The 16,484-nt window shown below is 36.8% G+C and overlaps 1 protein-coding gene across 8 annotated transcripts in view; it reads right to left on the reverse strand.

The window, feature by feature from the left end:
• Positions 1-16,484, reverse strand: part of Cep170 (centrosomal protein 170) — a 104,218-nt gene that overhangs the window by 23,720 nt on the left and 64,014 nt on the right. For 6 of the 8 annotated variants that reach the window (XM_045142347.1, XM_045142345.1, XM_045142343.1 and 3 more), the window contains 3 exons: positions 14,957-15,083; positions 12,690-14,513; positions 3,986-4,220 (listed from right to left, as the gene is read on the reverse strand). In XM_045142347.1, coding sequence (XP_044998282.1) covers positions 3,986-4,220; positions 12,690-14,513; positions 14,957-15,083 — 2,186 coding nt within the window. The remainder of the gene's footprint in view (positions 1-3,985; positions 4,221-12,689; positions 14,514-14,956; positions 15,084-16,484) is intronic. The other 2 variants (XM_045142349.1, XM_045142346.1) reach the window with 1 other exon arrangement.

Consider the following 16,484-nt stretch of genomic DNA (forward strand, 5'->3'; position numbering starts at 1 on the left):
TTCCTCTATTCTTGCTGTTTGGATTTGACCTCGTCCAGCAGACTACAAAAGATTCTGAGCTTAAACTTCAGGTATTTTGAACCAATAAATCAGGTCTTAAAACTGATTATCAGATATTCCCTATTCCTTCATTAAACGAAATTTAATCTCCAAAGTACTTCTCCAAAACAAAACAAAATACTTTAAATTGTACCTCAATTAAAGACATGCTTATTAAACAAGTTAAAAAGAGATTATAATACATAGAACAATTTCATTATACAATTTTATAGGTGATGAAGAAAGTCATGTCAATTAATTTTGGACAAAATATTAATTGGCTCCTACCAAAACAAAACATAGAGGCACTGGGCTTTTAGTAACATATGAAAGTAACATTTTTTTAAATCATTAAGATTATAGCACATTCATAACTTAAAAAGTAAATATTTTAGGATTGAAGAATATTAATCACAGTTCTATTGTAAAATGCTTTCAAATCTATTTCTCTGGCATTCTCTTTATTTAAATTTTATTAGTAAAAATATTATGTGTGATAATTACTTTGGAGCCAACCAAGTCAGGGTATTGGCTGGTAGAATTTTATGACACATTTTTTTAAAAATATTGTTTGTTTATTTTTATTTATTTATTTGAGAGCGACAGAGAGAGAAAGAGGCAGAGGGAGAGACTGGGCATGCCAGGGCTTCCAGCAACCGCAAATGAACTCCAGATGCATGCACCATCTTGTGCATCTGGCTTACATGGGTATTGGGGAATTGAGCCTCGAACCAGAGTCCTTAGGCATCACAGGCAAGCGCTGAAACACTAAGCCATCTCTCCAACCCAGATCCATTTATTTTAAATTATTTTAAGATTAAGAAAATGGTTATTTTTTTATTATGAGACCAAAATAAAATAACATTATTGAGCTTGAACTGGAAATGTGAACAAATTATTGATTGGGACTCTTAGGTACAATTTAGTAGAATATTTTATAAACTATAAGAACTTAATGTTGATCAGTTAGTTTTATATAGATTTTTATAAATTATAATTTGTGAGATACAAATTAATATAATCATCTGTGACTATTTTCTCTGCCTATCTTAAGTTAAATAACATTAACTGAAGCTAATTATATGCCAAACACTAAAATTAACACTATTATTTTTCTCACCACAGATGCAATTAGCTAACTTGTTCTGGGTTTACACAGATCTGATGGTAAAGGTGGGTATGAATCTAAATGGTCTGAATCTACAGTTCATTTTTTGGCCATGTGGCTACACTATATTTACAGGTTATCACTTGGAGTTCAGCAGGATTCAGTTTATTCACTGTTTTCTAGTGATAGTATTTATTGCCATGGCTTCAAGTATTTCTCTTGTGAATAACTTCTTCAACTACAATTTCAGCTTTCACCAGCTTCCTATGTCTAAGTTCTAAAATTTAACTACCTGCTAAACTTTTTTTCAAGGTATGTCAGTATGTTTAAATGTTTTATTTATTTATTCATTTGAGACAGAGAAAGACGCAGGGAGAGGGAAACATACACATATATATACACAGAACTCAAGTATATATCAGTATGTTCAAAAGTGATGGTCGAGGTGTATATAAAAATAGGATATTACATCTTGACACATAATACTTTTGAGCTAATTAGTATGAGGACGATGTATGTCATGAGCTGTATCCTTCCTTTTTGAATGTATGCATGTGAATGTGTGTGTTCATGAGAAGTGCATTTTTTTTTTTTTGTTTGTTTTTTTGAGGTATGGTCTCACTCTAGCTCAGGCTGACCTGGAATTTACTCTGTAATCTCAGAGTAGCCTCGAACTCTCGGCGATCCTCCTACCTCTGCCTCCCGAGTGCTGGGATTAAAGGCATGCGCCACCACACCCAGCACAAGAAGTGCATTCTTATGTATGTGTGTATGTGGAGGCTAGAGGATAACCTCAGGTGTCATCCTCAGGAGTGCCATTTGCTTTTTTGAGACAAAGCCTTTTAATGGCTTGGACCTCATCAATTAGGCTAACAAGCCTCTGGGATCCTGCTATCACTGCCTCTCTTGCTCTGGGATTAAAGGGCACATGCCACCAGTACTGACGCTTTTATGCGGTTTTGGGGATTAAAGCTAGATCCTCATGTTTATGAAGCAAGCACTTTACAGACAGCTCTCTCTCAGCCTGGCTTTATCTTTTTAAACCTTTTGTGTAAATACATCTGTAATAAACTGGATGTTGTTTTCTCTTATATGCTATTAGCCAGAATTTTCTGTTAAAATATAATTTAATGATGCAACAATATGCATAACAATGAATCTAAAACACAGAAATAGTGTTAGGTGTTTTGTGGTTCAAATGTGAATTATATAATTTTCTAGTGTAATTTTTGGGTCAAAAGTATTTGCTAATCTGCAAAGGTCAAACTATTGTGCTGTTTAACCTAGTACTCATACAAATTCAATCAATTTCCTACTGGAAGGAATTATTTCTCCCTGTGACAATAAAGGCCATATTCTCTAAAAAGAAAAGCAATTGCACATGAATAGCTATTAAAAACAAAAATCTATCCATTGTGTTAACTAGGGAGCCACAAAAAACCTTGATTCACCGAAGTTAAGAAACACAATTTATATTATGATAAGTTTGTTACTTCTGAAAGCATCTATGTAAATGTACATATACATGTGTGTATATGTATGTGTATGTTGTTTGATAATATTGTCAAGTATAAAACTTGGAAGATTAGAAAATGAATGTAAAGGCAGAAACAATTTTAAATTTAGGGGCAATAATTAGGTAACATATTGCATACTGTAGTAAAATTTAACATCTTACAGACTTTGAACCAAAAACCTTTCATATTTTGTTAACTTTGTGTGTTTTTGGTGCAGGACGCATGCATGCAATTGTGTTCAAGTGTGTGGGTGTGTGTGCGTGTGTAGGTCAAAGGAGAATCTCAAATGTTGATCAGTGCCTTCCACCTCTGTTGCTCTTGATCACTGATTTCAACAACTGGCTGCCTGGCCTGCACTCCCAGGATTCTCCAGTGTCTTTCTCCCTTTTCAGCGTATAAAGGCTGGAATTACAGACACTCACCACTACGTCAGGCTTCACATGGGCTATCTGGGCCTGAATTCAGATTGCCAAGCTTGTACAGCTTTACTCACTGACCCATGTCTGCCGGCCCCAAGTCCTTTTATTTTAAAATACTACTGCATTTGTTTGAGTATAACCTCTCTTCAATGTTCAACAATAGTGTTGCTAATTCATCAAATGTGCAACATGAGTTTTACTTTTTGTAAATAATCTAAAAGCTACAATAAACACTCATTTATTATTCAAAATAATCATTTTTTCTTAGAGGGTTGAAGTGGGTGTGGTGGTGCACATCTGTAACCCCCAGCACCGGGGAGGATCACAAGTTCACAGCTAGCTTATCACAAAACTCTGTCTTAAAATTTTTAAAAGGGAAAAATCTAGCCAGGTGTGGTGGCACACTCCTTTAATCCTAGCACTTGGGAGGCAGAGGTAGGAGGATCACTGTGTGTTTGAGGCCAGCCTGAGACTACATAGTGAATTCCAGGTCAGCCTGGGCTAGGAAAAAAAAAAAAAAAGAAAAGAAAGGGAAAAATCTACCTATTCTAGTTATTCCCCCAGAGAACATCAGCAGCATATCTGCAACAGGCAGAAGACTATTAACTTCTCTGGAAGTTAAAAGGAGAATAACAGTTCTTGATTATGACTGCCTTTCAAAATTTATGTTTAAGTCAATGAGCATGTCTACTAGAAATTTGTAAATGGAGGGGGGAAGGTATACAAGAAATGGTGGACTCTGCCCTATGTTAGTAGCACTGGCATCAAAAATTAGAATTTAAAAGAGAGCAATTCTGCTGGCTTATCATGATCTGTGGATTGTCTTTTGTAGGTTATCTGAACAAGCAAAAGCTGAGCTTTGTTATTAAGCTGCAGTGCTAAGGAAGGAAGGGGCAACCAACCTGGCTATCTCTTCTCGATGTGCAGTCCAGTCTCGGATATAGTCTTCCTGCTCTTTAATCCGGTGCTTGAATGAAGAACTAGCAGGCATTGTTGATCCAGCGCTCTGCAAGCGAGTGGTTTTCAGGGCTGGAGAAGTACGTAGACGAGTATGTTTAGGGGAATTACGGTTTGATCCAAATTCATCTTCTGAGGTGGAAGCATAATCAGTAGGAAAGCGCCTCCATCTTGAATTTACTAAATTAGTTTAATTATTAAAAAAAGAATTATTATGTTGTCATTTAAAGGAGATAATATAAAATTATGATTTCAAGAACACCACAAGAGTGCACACACAGCAGAACTTTCAGTAACTGACACACATACCTCACAAAACTAGAAATCTATTACTCCTCACAGATAGAAACATTGTACTTTGGTGAATTAAAAAAATGGTAATTAAAAACAATTGAAAGACTGTGTTTTCCATAGTGTAGTGAATAAACATTCAGATGAAAAATTTCACTAATGATAAACTAAGCAAGCTCTATCCATAAATGCTTAACGTGGATTTTTCAGTTGTAAATACTTCTCATTTGAGTGGAGATATGGATGTTTTTTAAAATGACAGCAACAACACCAACGACGACAAAAATAAAAAGGGAAAAGATTTCTTCATGCCACATGGACTTTCAACATGGAGATGATAAAAACCCTCTTTTCCCAACATATAAATGTGCATAATTCCTGCTGTGGAAATTATGCCTCTATGGCAGAAAAAAAAAGTTACCTCTGTCATTCAACATCCTGTTACGCTATGGTTGGAAAAAATCTTTTACATAGTAAAAACACACAAAGCATCTTCAGCACAGCTCTCTGCTCTTTAACACTGAAAGCACAGGGTCAAATAAACAGCGGCATAAATCTACAAAGAGCAAATTACAAGCGATTTTCACAGTCACTGACATCAAATGCACAGGAGATAGTGTGGACAATAACATTGAAGAAAGTGGCAATCACTTTCTTAATTAAGGTTAAAGACACTGGAAAAAATGGTATTGTTGACACATTTTAGAAACCAGAAGACAAATTAATACATACATTTTAATAATGTTAATATGATAATCAAACATACAAGCAATTTGTGAAGCATAAACAAATATACAAAACAGGGAGATAATGTCTAATTTGTAGTAAACTTCACAAAGGCAGGGAGCCCTTCTTTAATCACTAATGTATAAATACAACTTAGGTCAAATGTCTGGCTAGCAAATGTTTCTTAAGTATTTTTGAGTAAATGAACAGATTCTTGGATACAAACTACTTGCATGTCTAAAACCTAGAATCATGGGATGCTTTTGGTATTCAACATGACAAAACATTTTAGCACCTTCTATAAGTTCAAACTGCACTAATATTAGAGGAGGTTTTTTCCTCTTCTGTTCTCCATTTGCGTGAATGCCTCTCTTCACCCTTGAAATTTAATGTGAGATGCATAGCAGGATAACTCCAGAATTCCTTCATTCTCCACTAGAATTTAACATTTTTCTTGTCTTTTGCTCCAAACTATTTTACCTGGGGCTAATAATGAACTGGCTTTCAGATAAAACAGATATACAATACCACCATGGCTGGCTTGGAACAGTGAATCCTATACTAGGAAGTATGGCACAAGTTAGAGCTACTCCTCTATACTGATTCCTATTGGTAACTCCTTGGGGTTCAGATCTAGATTCCAGGGCACATGAGAATGAATATATGAAGGAAGTTTAAGGCTCTGTAAAAAAGTACATATAACTTCATCTACAGAATTCTAGGTTAATAAGCAAGTCATTTTTTAAATGTAGGGTGCATGTGGTTAGTCTTCATTGTCAACATGAAAGGATTAAGAGCCCTCAACTCTAAATTATTTGTTTCCAGAAAGGTTTAGGTGAGGGAAGACTCTGAATGTAAACGGCACCATCCCATGGGAAAGAGTCTCAGACTGAATAAAAAAGTAACTCTGCACCGGCATTCATTTCTTCTTCCTGACAGTGGCTACAATGTGTCCTCGTATTCTGGCATCAATGAAATAACCTTCATCATGGCCTGCACCCTCAAACGCTGAGCCTAAGTTACCTCTTCTCTTCAGTTGCTTTTGTCAGGCAATTTGTTACAGAAATGAAAAAAATAATTAATACAGGGGGCATAAAAATAATTCAGTTTTGATATTATAATTTACTATTCTAGTTTTAATATTATAATTTGTTAAAAACAGACAATGCGTAGCCCATGGTAGACTGTACTCATTCCTAGACATGCAAACACTCAGAAATGGAAGTTACTCTGAGATGTGAAAATAATTTTATAGAATGCTTGTAACTAAGAGCACAGAGATGTTAGAAAAAAGCTGAAAATGTGGCCAACAAAATCAGGAATACAGCAAAGAATATACAGTCTTCAATGATGGCATTTCAATAAATGGTAAATATATGTTAATTTTGATATTTTTTAAAATTACTCATACATCAGAAAATGATCATTTGTTATCTCAAATTTCTTGCATTATAAATGGGAATGTACAGACACCATACCTGCAACTAAAATTTGTTTGGAGAGAAAATAAAAGAGTAAGTTTTCATAAATTTCAGAATAAATGAAAACTTAAGTAAGCATGAAGAAACTGTGGTATTCAATTTAAGTTCTGATTATCTTAGTCTCAAGACTAAAAACACCACCACTTGAGGAAAAACAGCGGAAGAAAAAATTCCTTCCTACAAACTTTCTACCAATTTTTATAAGTCTGTGTAGAAGTTGGTAGGAATATAAAAAAAATCTATTATCATCTTTAAAAAACAACCAAAAAAATAAAGACTATTTTAGGAAGTAGGAGATAACATCTTTAGGTCTGTGCTCTCAATACTGAGAGCAATGGCTGAACAGAAAAAATAAAAATATTATTAATCTTCAAGTATTTATGATTTATCTTTATAAAAGGAAAACATGTTACATAAGCTGTGATATGAGAAAAGCTCAAGGCACTCTGTACACTTTCCAGCCTGTGTAACAACAAATATGAGACTGGGTGAAATGGTAACGTGGGAAAAGGCACTAAGAAGGAAGCTTAATGCCAGGACCTCTAATCTGTTATTTCTTAAAAAAAAAAATAAATAAATAAAAATAAAAATAAAAAAATAAAACCCTTCTTGTTATCCTGAACTTTTGATTCTATGAACACTTATGTATTTTATCTGAAAAAAAAAAAACCAATCCTAACCACCTGCTAATAGAGGAAATTTTAAGTCAATATGCTTTAAACTTTCCCTAAAACATACTTATTTCATAGAATTTTAGAACCAAATTAACTTCAGATGGCCCATTTTTTCAATATACAGAGAAAAATATTCCCATAGAGGAAAGTTCAAGACACACCAATGCACTCCAAGAGTTCAAAAACCTACTCCTTGCTATTCAGTTGTTTTATAATTAAAAGGTGGAAAAGGCTGGTTTTTCACCTGTAATAAAGTGAATTTATAAAAATTTAAAAAATGACACACTCATTTTCCAGTGGAATAGACAGGCTTTCTGATTCCACTTAGGTTGAAAATTTTTTCTCTTGAATTTTATGCTGTTTAGGTAACAAATTACAGAAATAAACCAATTTTATTTTTATCAGTCTTATTCAGCAGATCTATCTTACTAAGCATGTAACAATGGGTTACTGAATTAAAAATCTAATCTCAAATTCTTGAGACACTAATTTCTCCTTATCAGATAGTTAAGCATAGAGCACGAAAGTTTTATGATAGCCTTAATTAATTTTGTAGGTCACCTAAACTTTAGTTGTACTATAAAATTAATTGTTTAGTTAAGAAATAGGCACTACTCCCTCTTGTTAAAATGGTAAACTGCTATGTTTACTATGAGAGCATACTATTATCCATGATGTCTAGAATTAAAAAGGTAAGTATCATTCACATTGCTGGCCCTAAAACACACTGCAACTATGGATTTTGCAAATACTGTTCAGAAAACATACAATGCATCTTCATATTCCAGAGCATTTTACTGGGAAATTAAGCCACAAATAAATTTTGCATTATGTTTTTTAAGTATACAGTAATAAGATCATGTGGGGCGAAAAAAAACTCTCTGACAATGCTCTATTTTGGCTTTTCAACTGAAGGAAGAATTAAGTCATACATGCCCATCATTTAATTTCTATAGTTTTAATTTTGAGAGAATAAAAAAGGAAAAGGAAAGAAACATTCTAAGAACAATTCTAAGGATACAGCATAATATTTACTTCCTAAAATGTGTACTTACACTTAATGAAAACCAGCTGCATTATTTGTTGTTATGACTTTGTCTTTTTAAGACAGAATGCTGCGATGGAGCCCAGGCTTAGAACTTACTACATCTGTAGCCCAGGCTTACCTGTAACTCAAGGCAATTCTTGTGCCTCAGCTTCCTACATGGTGGGACTACACATACATACCACCATATCTAGCCAATTGCTTTAATCTGATAACTCAGGATTCATTTTTGAACATTATCTCCATCAAAATGAATCTGGATATTTCTATTGTAAAGACATTAAAAGGAATATGGGGAAGGGCACGTCATTAAGCTCCTAGAAGCAAATTCTACCAGAGAAGCATGAAAGTACTGTTACTCAACGTTGCTACACCAGATATTATCACATTTTCAACGTTGCTACACCAGATATTATCACATTTTCAATCATTGTTTGCCATATAAACACCTGCTAGAGAAACAGTATAGATGGCTGGGAAGGTGGCTCAGCAGTTAAAGGAACTTGCTTGCAAAGCCTTTTACCCTGTGGTTTAATTCCCAGACAATCCACATAAGCCAGATGCAATAAGTGATACAAACATCTGATGTGCATTTGTGGGCATAAGAGGCTCTGACAGGCACATGTGTGTGCACACACACATATATGCAAATAAATAAAAATTACAAGATACTCTAAAAGAGGGACTTCAAATATTACAGATGTTTACATTTGCCAATGTGGACAGTACCACAGGTGCTGTGTTCAGATAATTACAAAGTCCTTTAAAGTTTACATAGAGAATAGCTACACACTGACAAGTACGAGTTCACATTTCTTTTTTTTTTCATGCCATGTGTGCATGTGAGTGATGTCAAATGCCTTTCTCAACTGCTCTCCACTTTTATATTTATTTATTTATTTATTTGAAAGAGATAGACAGAGAAAGAGGCAGAGAGAGACTGAGAGAGAATGGGCACGCCAGGGCCTCTAGCCCTGTTCTGTAAACGAACTCCAGATGCGTGCGCCCCCTTGTGCATCTGGCTAACGTGGGTCCTGGGGAAACGAGCCTCGAACCGGGGTCCTGAGGCTTCACAGGCAAGCGCTTAACCGCTAAGCCATCTTCCCAGCCCTGCTCTCCACTTTTGTGTGTATGTGGATGCACATATGCCACAGTGGATCTGTGAAGGTCAGAGGACAACCTCAGGGTGATGGTCCTTATCTTCTACCTTGTTTTTAGACAGGCATGGTCTTTCCTATTGCTCTGCCATCCATGAACAAACAGACTAGCTGGCCTACCAGCACAGAGATTAGAAACATATGAGCTACTTGTGTCTGACTTTATGTGGGTTCTAGGGATCCAAACTCTAGTTCTCAGACTTGTGCAACAAACTTCTATTAACCAGGAAGTGGTCTCCACATTCCTACCCATCTTCTTTGTTACAGGGTTTCTTGCTGATTCAACTAGCGAGCCAGTAAGCCTTAGGGAATTCCTTGTTATGTTTTTTTTGTTGTTTGTTTTTTAGTTTTGGAAGGTAGGGTCTCACTCTGGCCCATGCTGACCTGCAATTCACTATGTAGTCTCAGGGTGCCCTCGAACTTATGGTGATCCTTCTACCTCTGCCTCCATAGTGCTGGGATTAAAGGCATGCACACCCCCTCCCCCAGCCCTTGTTATGCTTTTTGAGTGCTTGGAATGTGAACTCAGGTCTTCATGATTGTACAGCAAGCACTTTACCCACAGAGCCATAAACTCAGTCCTGAGTCAATGTTACCAAAATATTTTAAAAAGTAACATTTTCATTTCTTTTATCCACTCAAGATAATACAATCATTTTAATAGAAATGTAATAGCCTCAAAGACACCTCCGTCAGTAAAATTAAATAGATTTTTGTTGTTGTTTGTTTCTTACAACTGTTTTATGCAATTATTTCAGTATGTTCCTCACTGATGTGGGCTAGATAAAATAGCAAAATTGCAAAGGCTTTAGTGAATACCACCAAACCTGCTATACTGTTGGGGTGACCTTGAATATAATTTTGGTAATAATATAATAGATCCTACCTATTTCTGGACAGCAGCATACAGTACTACTTATTAAAGCTATAATGAATATGTCAGGAAAACAACACAATGGACATTACGACTTTGGATTCTCATTCTGCCTCTGCCAGAGCTACATGACCAGGGCAAGTTATTTCATCTCCTAGCCTCAGTTCCCTAAAGCAAATATCCCTTTCAGTTCTTCAATTTCATGCCTGACAGCCAAGTGTGGTTATCCTACATTTAAGCCCAATACTCAGGAGGCTGAGGTAGGAGGAAAGCCATGAGTTTGAGGGTAGCGTAGGTGAACAGAGTAAATTCTAGGTTGGCCTGGGTTACAGTGAGACCCTGCCTCAAAAACAAAACAAGAAAACCTTCCAAAACTTCAGGATTGCATTTATTTAATATACTGTTCACAGTATAAAAAATGCCAATGATATTAACCTCAATTTCTTGATTTTCCCTAGGGAATTTTGCAAAGAAATTCAAAGATTTTTTTTAAACAAAGAAAACCTGGTATCAAGTTCTGTATTCAAAGCAGAAAACAAGATTACTCTTAGATACATAGTATCTTATAGTTGTTCCTCAGACTTACTAAACTAATCACATTTAGCTCATCTTAAGTAGGTCCCTCAATGCTAAAGAATGAGTACAACCAGATTACTAGAACTAGTTAGTTAGAGCTTACATTAGAAAGGGAAATGAATATGGCAAAGATATCTATCACTGTACACATCACAGAATGTAACACAAAGTTGGGCAATGTCACTAGAAATGAAGCCTTAGCAAACAGAATAGCATTAACAGACATAAACCAAAAGATAGCAGTTTTCAAATGCTCGTTAACAAGTTCATTAAGAACTAATCAATGACTTAAGCATGGAAACAAGGACTGGAATAAAAAATTCTATTTATATTTTGGGAGCCAGTACTGTATGTTCTCTAGTTCAGGCCTATATACTGCTCTACCACAAGACCATGACTGCCATTCCCAAAGCAAGGACGGGCAAAGATGAAATGACAACAGAGTAAAGAAAAAATAGAAGGAAGAGCAGAAAGTGAAAAAAAAAAAACAACAACAAAGTACCATTGATATTGGTCTTAAGGGTATTTTGTGGTAGATGTACAACAAACAAAAATAAAAAGAGTGTATACCAACTTTCCTCCCACTCTTAAGAATTAGGGCTCACTTAACTGCTTGCAAGTCTTCTAATAGCTGGTCTCCCCAACTGGTCTTTTCAGCCACACCCAGACAGGAGCTGATTATGAAGTAATAGGGCCAAGCTTATAGAACACACAAAAGTATCTACCTCATTACTCTATGTCATGCATTTATTCTTACTGGCTTTAGACTTGAATACAAGGTCTATTAACAAACATGCTGATAGCAGCTCAATGCTGGTGGGTAGTGAACAGTTTTTGTACTTAATACACTCAGTTAACAAATTGCTACACTTAAATGCTCACAGTTATGTAAATTTTTATAGCCCAGTCTGAGCCACATATGCTTAATGAATCCACCTTCTTTCACTGAAATAAAGGAAACATTAGTTTTTACCTGTTCCAACCACAAATTCTACTTGAAATGCATAAATGTAGGGCGCAGGAATAAGTGTAGGAGGCATTTCAAACTTGGTAAACCATACTCCTGAATAGCAATTATTTTATTTATTTTTGAAAGGACTAAGAAAGACATATTACTTCTTATCAGACTCATAAGAGGTTTGAAGTACCTGCTTTTAAAAGCACATTCTTGTTTTCAAAACAAACAATAATCTTTATTGTAATTCTGACATATACAGCTATACTACCAAGTAGAAAACTAAAACTTAATTACCTCAATGAATTTCTTGTTTCAAATTCACTAGTTGGTTCTGTGGTAGTTTGAATATAAAGTGTCCCCTACAGCCTCAAGTGTTTGTGAGTAAGCCTCCTACTTGGTCCCCAGATGGTGGAGCTTTGGGAGGTGGAGACTTGCTAGAGGAGGCACGCCAATGGGGTCAGACCTTGAGGATTTTAGTTCAGCCCTTTGGGTCCAGCACTAACTTAGCTCAGTCTAGACTGCTCCCTTTGTGGCTCATGTATGAAGATGTAAGTGGGTTGCCATATTTTCTCCACCATGATGAAACTTCCCTTTGAAACTATAAGCCTGAAATAAATCCTTTCCTCCCATCTGCTTCTGGTCCCAGCAATGAGAAGGTAACTGTTACAAACCCCAGAACTTTAATTAGACACATATTTAACTTCTGCATTCTCTGTTTTTATAGGGGTAGAAATCCCAGCCCTCTAAGTTGTATACCTTTTACTTGAATATTTTTGGGAAAGTAGTAGAAATTCTTAACAGCAATAACAACAAAAAAGAGCCCCAAAGAGACCATGCTAATGTTATTAAAAATCAGGACCCAATTACCTGAAGGAGAGCCATGAGCTGAGGTCATACTTTTGACCTTAGAGTCTGAAAGTCGAGAGATACTGTTAGCTCTAGTTCTAGGAGACAACTTATCTGACGGCACCAATCTGGCTCCACTTCTAATGATGGCTTCTGCAGTGCGTGAAGAGGCGCTGCTTCTAGATATCGTTGCTTCTGAGTCACTACGAGCTGATAATGAACCTAGCCTTGTTCTCCGAGGCTGGGCCAATAAATCAATCCTAGAGATATTTCGCCTTCCGGTGGGAGGTTTTGAGGTGGAACTTGTAGTAGAGACTTCAGAAGCAACAGATGCTTTGTCAGCATCAGCAAGCTCACTGTCCGAGGCTTCGCCAAGCCGTGCTCTGCGCAGGAGGGAAGTCCTGGTGGGCCGTGGCCTTGGGAGCGTGGTTGATTTGCTGCATGAACCAGAGGCTATTGGAGAAGTCTTAGATTTTGTTCCTTTGCCTCCTTCCAGTTTGGAATGCATGTGCTCATCTGCTGAGGTGAGTGCAGTCCTTCCGTGAGATTTGCAAGAGTATGTTTCCTGGTCAGATGACAGAATATCAGATATAGCAGAATGAGGCACACTAGAGGTTTGGTCGTCGTCTGTTAGGTCCACTGAAGGCTGCCTTATCCTTCCGCTGGATTGTACAAATTTTCGACCATCTGCTCTTGCACTTACATCTGTGGAACGGCTTTTTGTTTTCTTTTCAATTTTCTCCCTAGCACCTGAAGATGAGGATTTTGTAATATCTTTGGAAGGAGAACTTGTGGAACATCTATCTTTATACAGACTAGTGAAACTCTTTCGCTTTTGGGTAGATTTTCTTTCAGTCTCTCCAGTAACTAGACTAATTGTACTAGCTGTGTCCACATCAGACTCTGGTGAGATAGAATTGTCTCTGTTGTAACTGGGAGTATCTGGGCCATCATCGGTTTTATTATCTTCACGCAGTTTAGCTTCTAGAAAAGCCATTACTGCTTCTGTGTCTTTCAGAATCAGGGTTGTGTCCATGCTAGGATCAGTATCCAAAGAGTCGCTCCTTTCTCGCAGTCTACTGACCGATGCTAAGGCTAAGGAAGCGGGAGTAGAGGAATTCTGCTTGTTGATATGGGGAATAAGTTCTATGGGTATGTTTGAACTGGGTTTTTCTATGGTGAAGCTCCCTTGTCGCACTAATGACTTGGAGGATTCCTTTTTGTCTCCTCCCTTTGAAGTCTGACTTTTAGAAATTTCCTCAGCTTTTTTTGTCTTGCTCTCATTTTGGGCTACTCTTTCACTTTTGTTTGCAGAATGCCCTGATATTTTTTCTAGAAGTTGAGACTCTTGCTTAGAAGATTCCTCCCTACTTTTATCTATCTGGCCTGAAGCATTTTTTAAAGAGGTTTTAGTGGGTGCCCACTGGGCCTGCTCCTTTTGCTCTTGCTGCTGCTGGATTTTAGCTAGTGTCTGCTTTACCAAGGAGGTTTCCTTATCAGTTTCATTTTCCTTGCCAGGAGAACTGCCTGTGTGAAGTAGGGCTTTATTATCTCCACCAGTTTTAAGAATCTCACCATTGACTGCCCTGCTCGTTTTACTCGGGGGTCGGTCAGTATCTTGCTTATCTTTTTGGTATGCCTGGGTAGGTGTTTCTTTCTCCTGTAGTTCTGTGTCTTGCTTCTCCCCTATCTCTGACCTTTGTGTTACCACCTTTGCTCTGGAGTTCTCAAGAGCCTTTTCTTCATGTGGAAGCTGGGGAAGAGTTCGTCTCCTTCTTTCTCCTTGACTAGTCAAGGAAGTGGCAGAGCCAGTGCTTCTCAGTGAAATGCCAGCATCACCATTATCTGTTTGTATGAAATAAAAATCACAAAGCCATTTGTTACAGCAAAAAACTTATAATGAAACAGTACCATTCCATTAGATTTTGAAGTGCAAGTTCAAAAGATGACTTCAGTATAAAATGAATGAATCACTGTGGTGATTTGGATGCAGAATGGTCCCAACAGATGCTTGTGTGTGAACACTTAATCTGCAATTGAAAGAGATGTTTGGGAAAGTGGCAGAATCTTCAGAAGATGAAGCTTTACTGGAGAAAATGTGTCACTGAGGGTAGACCTTGAGGAGTTACAGGCTAGACTACTTACTGTGCTTAAACTCACTAATGCCTCTCTATTTGTTTTGGCTTACTTTACTCTGCACTAAATTTAGCTTGTTACTTAAAATATATGAGACAGAAAAAGAAAGGGAAACAAAAAGGAAGAGGTTGAGAAGGAAGAAAGGAAATTACCACTTTCTATAGCTACAGATGCAGATAATTCCAATAGCCTTTCTTCTGGATCATGCCTGGTATGATTAGCAGCCAAACTAGCCCATTGTGAAACCCAACGTTTGCTTCCAGATGAAGATGTTCCTTCCTAAAGGAAGAAAACAAAATGATTAAAGAATGAAGTCTAGGGCTGGAGAGATGGCTTAGCAGTTAGGTGGTTGCCTATGAAGGCTAAGAAACCAGGTTCGATTCCCCAGAACTCATGTAAGTCAGATGCACTTGGTGGCACATGTGTCTGCAGTTTGTTTGCAGTGGCTATAGGCCCTGGCATGCCCAATCATTCTCTCTCTCAAATAAATAATAAAAAAGAATTAAACTGTGATTCTTATGAAAGAAAACTTCATTTAGTCACATTAATATGACCTATAAATATAAAGCCACAGCTGAACACTCTTATAATGTATTAAATTTTCTACTACCCAAGATGAAGACTCTATAGCTATTCCTTTTGATTCTACTTTATTGTCACTATGAACACAGTATCATTTCTATGCTTCTTAAATACTAACTATAGTACCAGGATACACTCTAGGAGCTTTAAATTTACTGGATTGCGAGATAACCATAGGTGAGTTTCATACTTTTGCAGCTAGCCAGTACAGTCAGTTCTACTCCACTGTTCAAAACAGAGATCTAAAGGCCCATCCCCAAGTTATCATCGAGTCCTCTTACTATAAACAGGAAGTCACATTAACTCCAAGATCTTAGGAACTCTGCTAGGTCACGTCGGCTGGGATTTCTTTTTAAAAACCCCAAAGCCCCCAAAGCCTTAGACTTCTCTCTACAATGCTAACAACACTTCCAAATGAGCTGGAGATCACTCAGTATTTGTTTTTCTGTCCCTGTCTTAACTCAGACACAATAAGGTTTAGATCTTTAAGACAAATGCTTTTTGAACACTTATAATGAAGTAGAAAATGGAATTTAATTCATGAGATGGCTCCATGCAGTTATGGACATACTCTGCTATTTCTTAAGACTAGATCAATGTATGTATTTAGAACATTTAAGGGAGGGATAGGAAAAAGTCATTGAAAATGACACCTTTTGAGCCAGGCCTGGTGACACAGACCTCTAACACCAGGTGAAGCCAGTCTGAGCAGCTTAGTGAAGAAATTAAAAAAGGCTGGAGATACAAGCCCAGTAGTAGAGCACACGCAGAGCATGCGTGAGGCTCTGGATTCAATTCCCAGTATAGCAAAGATAAACAAGATGCGTTGCAGTAAAAAAAATAAAAGTCAGGATTTCACACTGAAATGGAAGTGCCAACTAGTCAATGGAAATTATGTCAGGCAGTACCTTTCACATGTTTTCTAGCATGATAGGTCTTCTAATTTCAAACACAACTTCCTAGCAAGTATAAGAAGTGTCTATTTCTTGTTTGATCTCATAATGCTATGTAGAACAAAGGGCACATAATTCATTAATTGTTTAACTGAAATATACTACTTTCCTCACTAGCAAAAGAATATTAACTTAAAAGGATATA

This window comes from Jaculus jaculus, chromosome 1, assembly GCF_020740685.1.
Source record: "Jaculus jaculus isolate mJacJac1 chromosome 1, mJacJac1.mat.Y.cur, whole genome shotgun sequence".
In the NCBI taxonomy this organism is placed as follows: Eukaryota; Metazoa; Chordata; class Mammalia; order Rodentia; family Dipodidae; genus Jaculus; species Jaculus jaculus.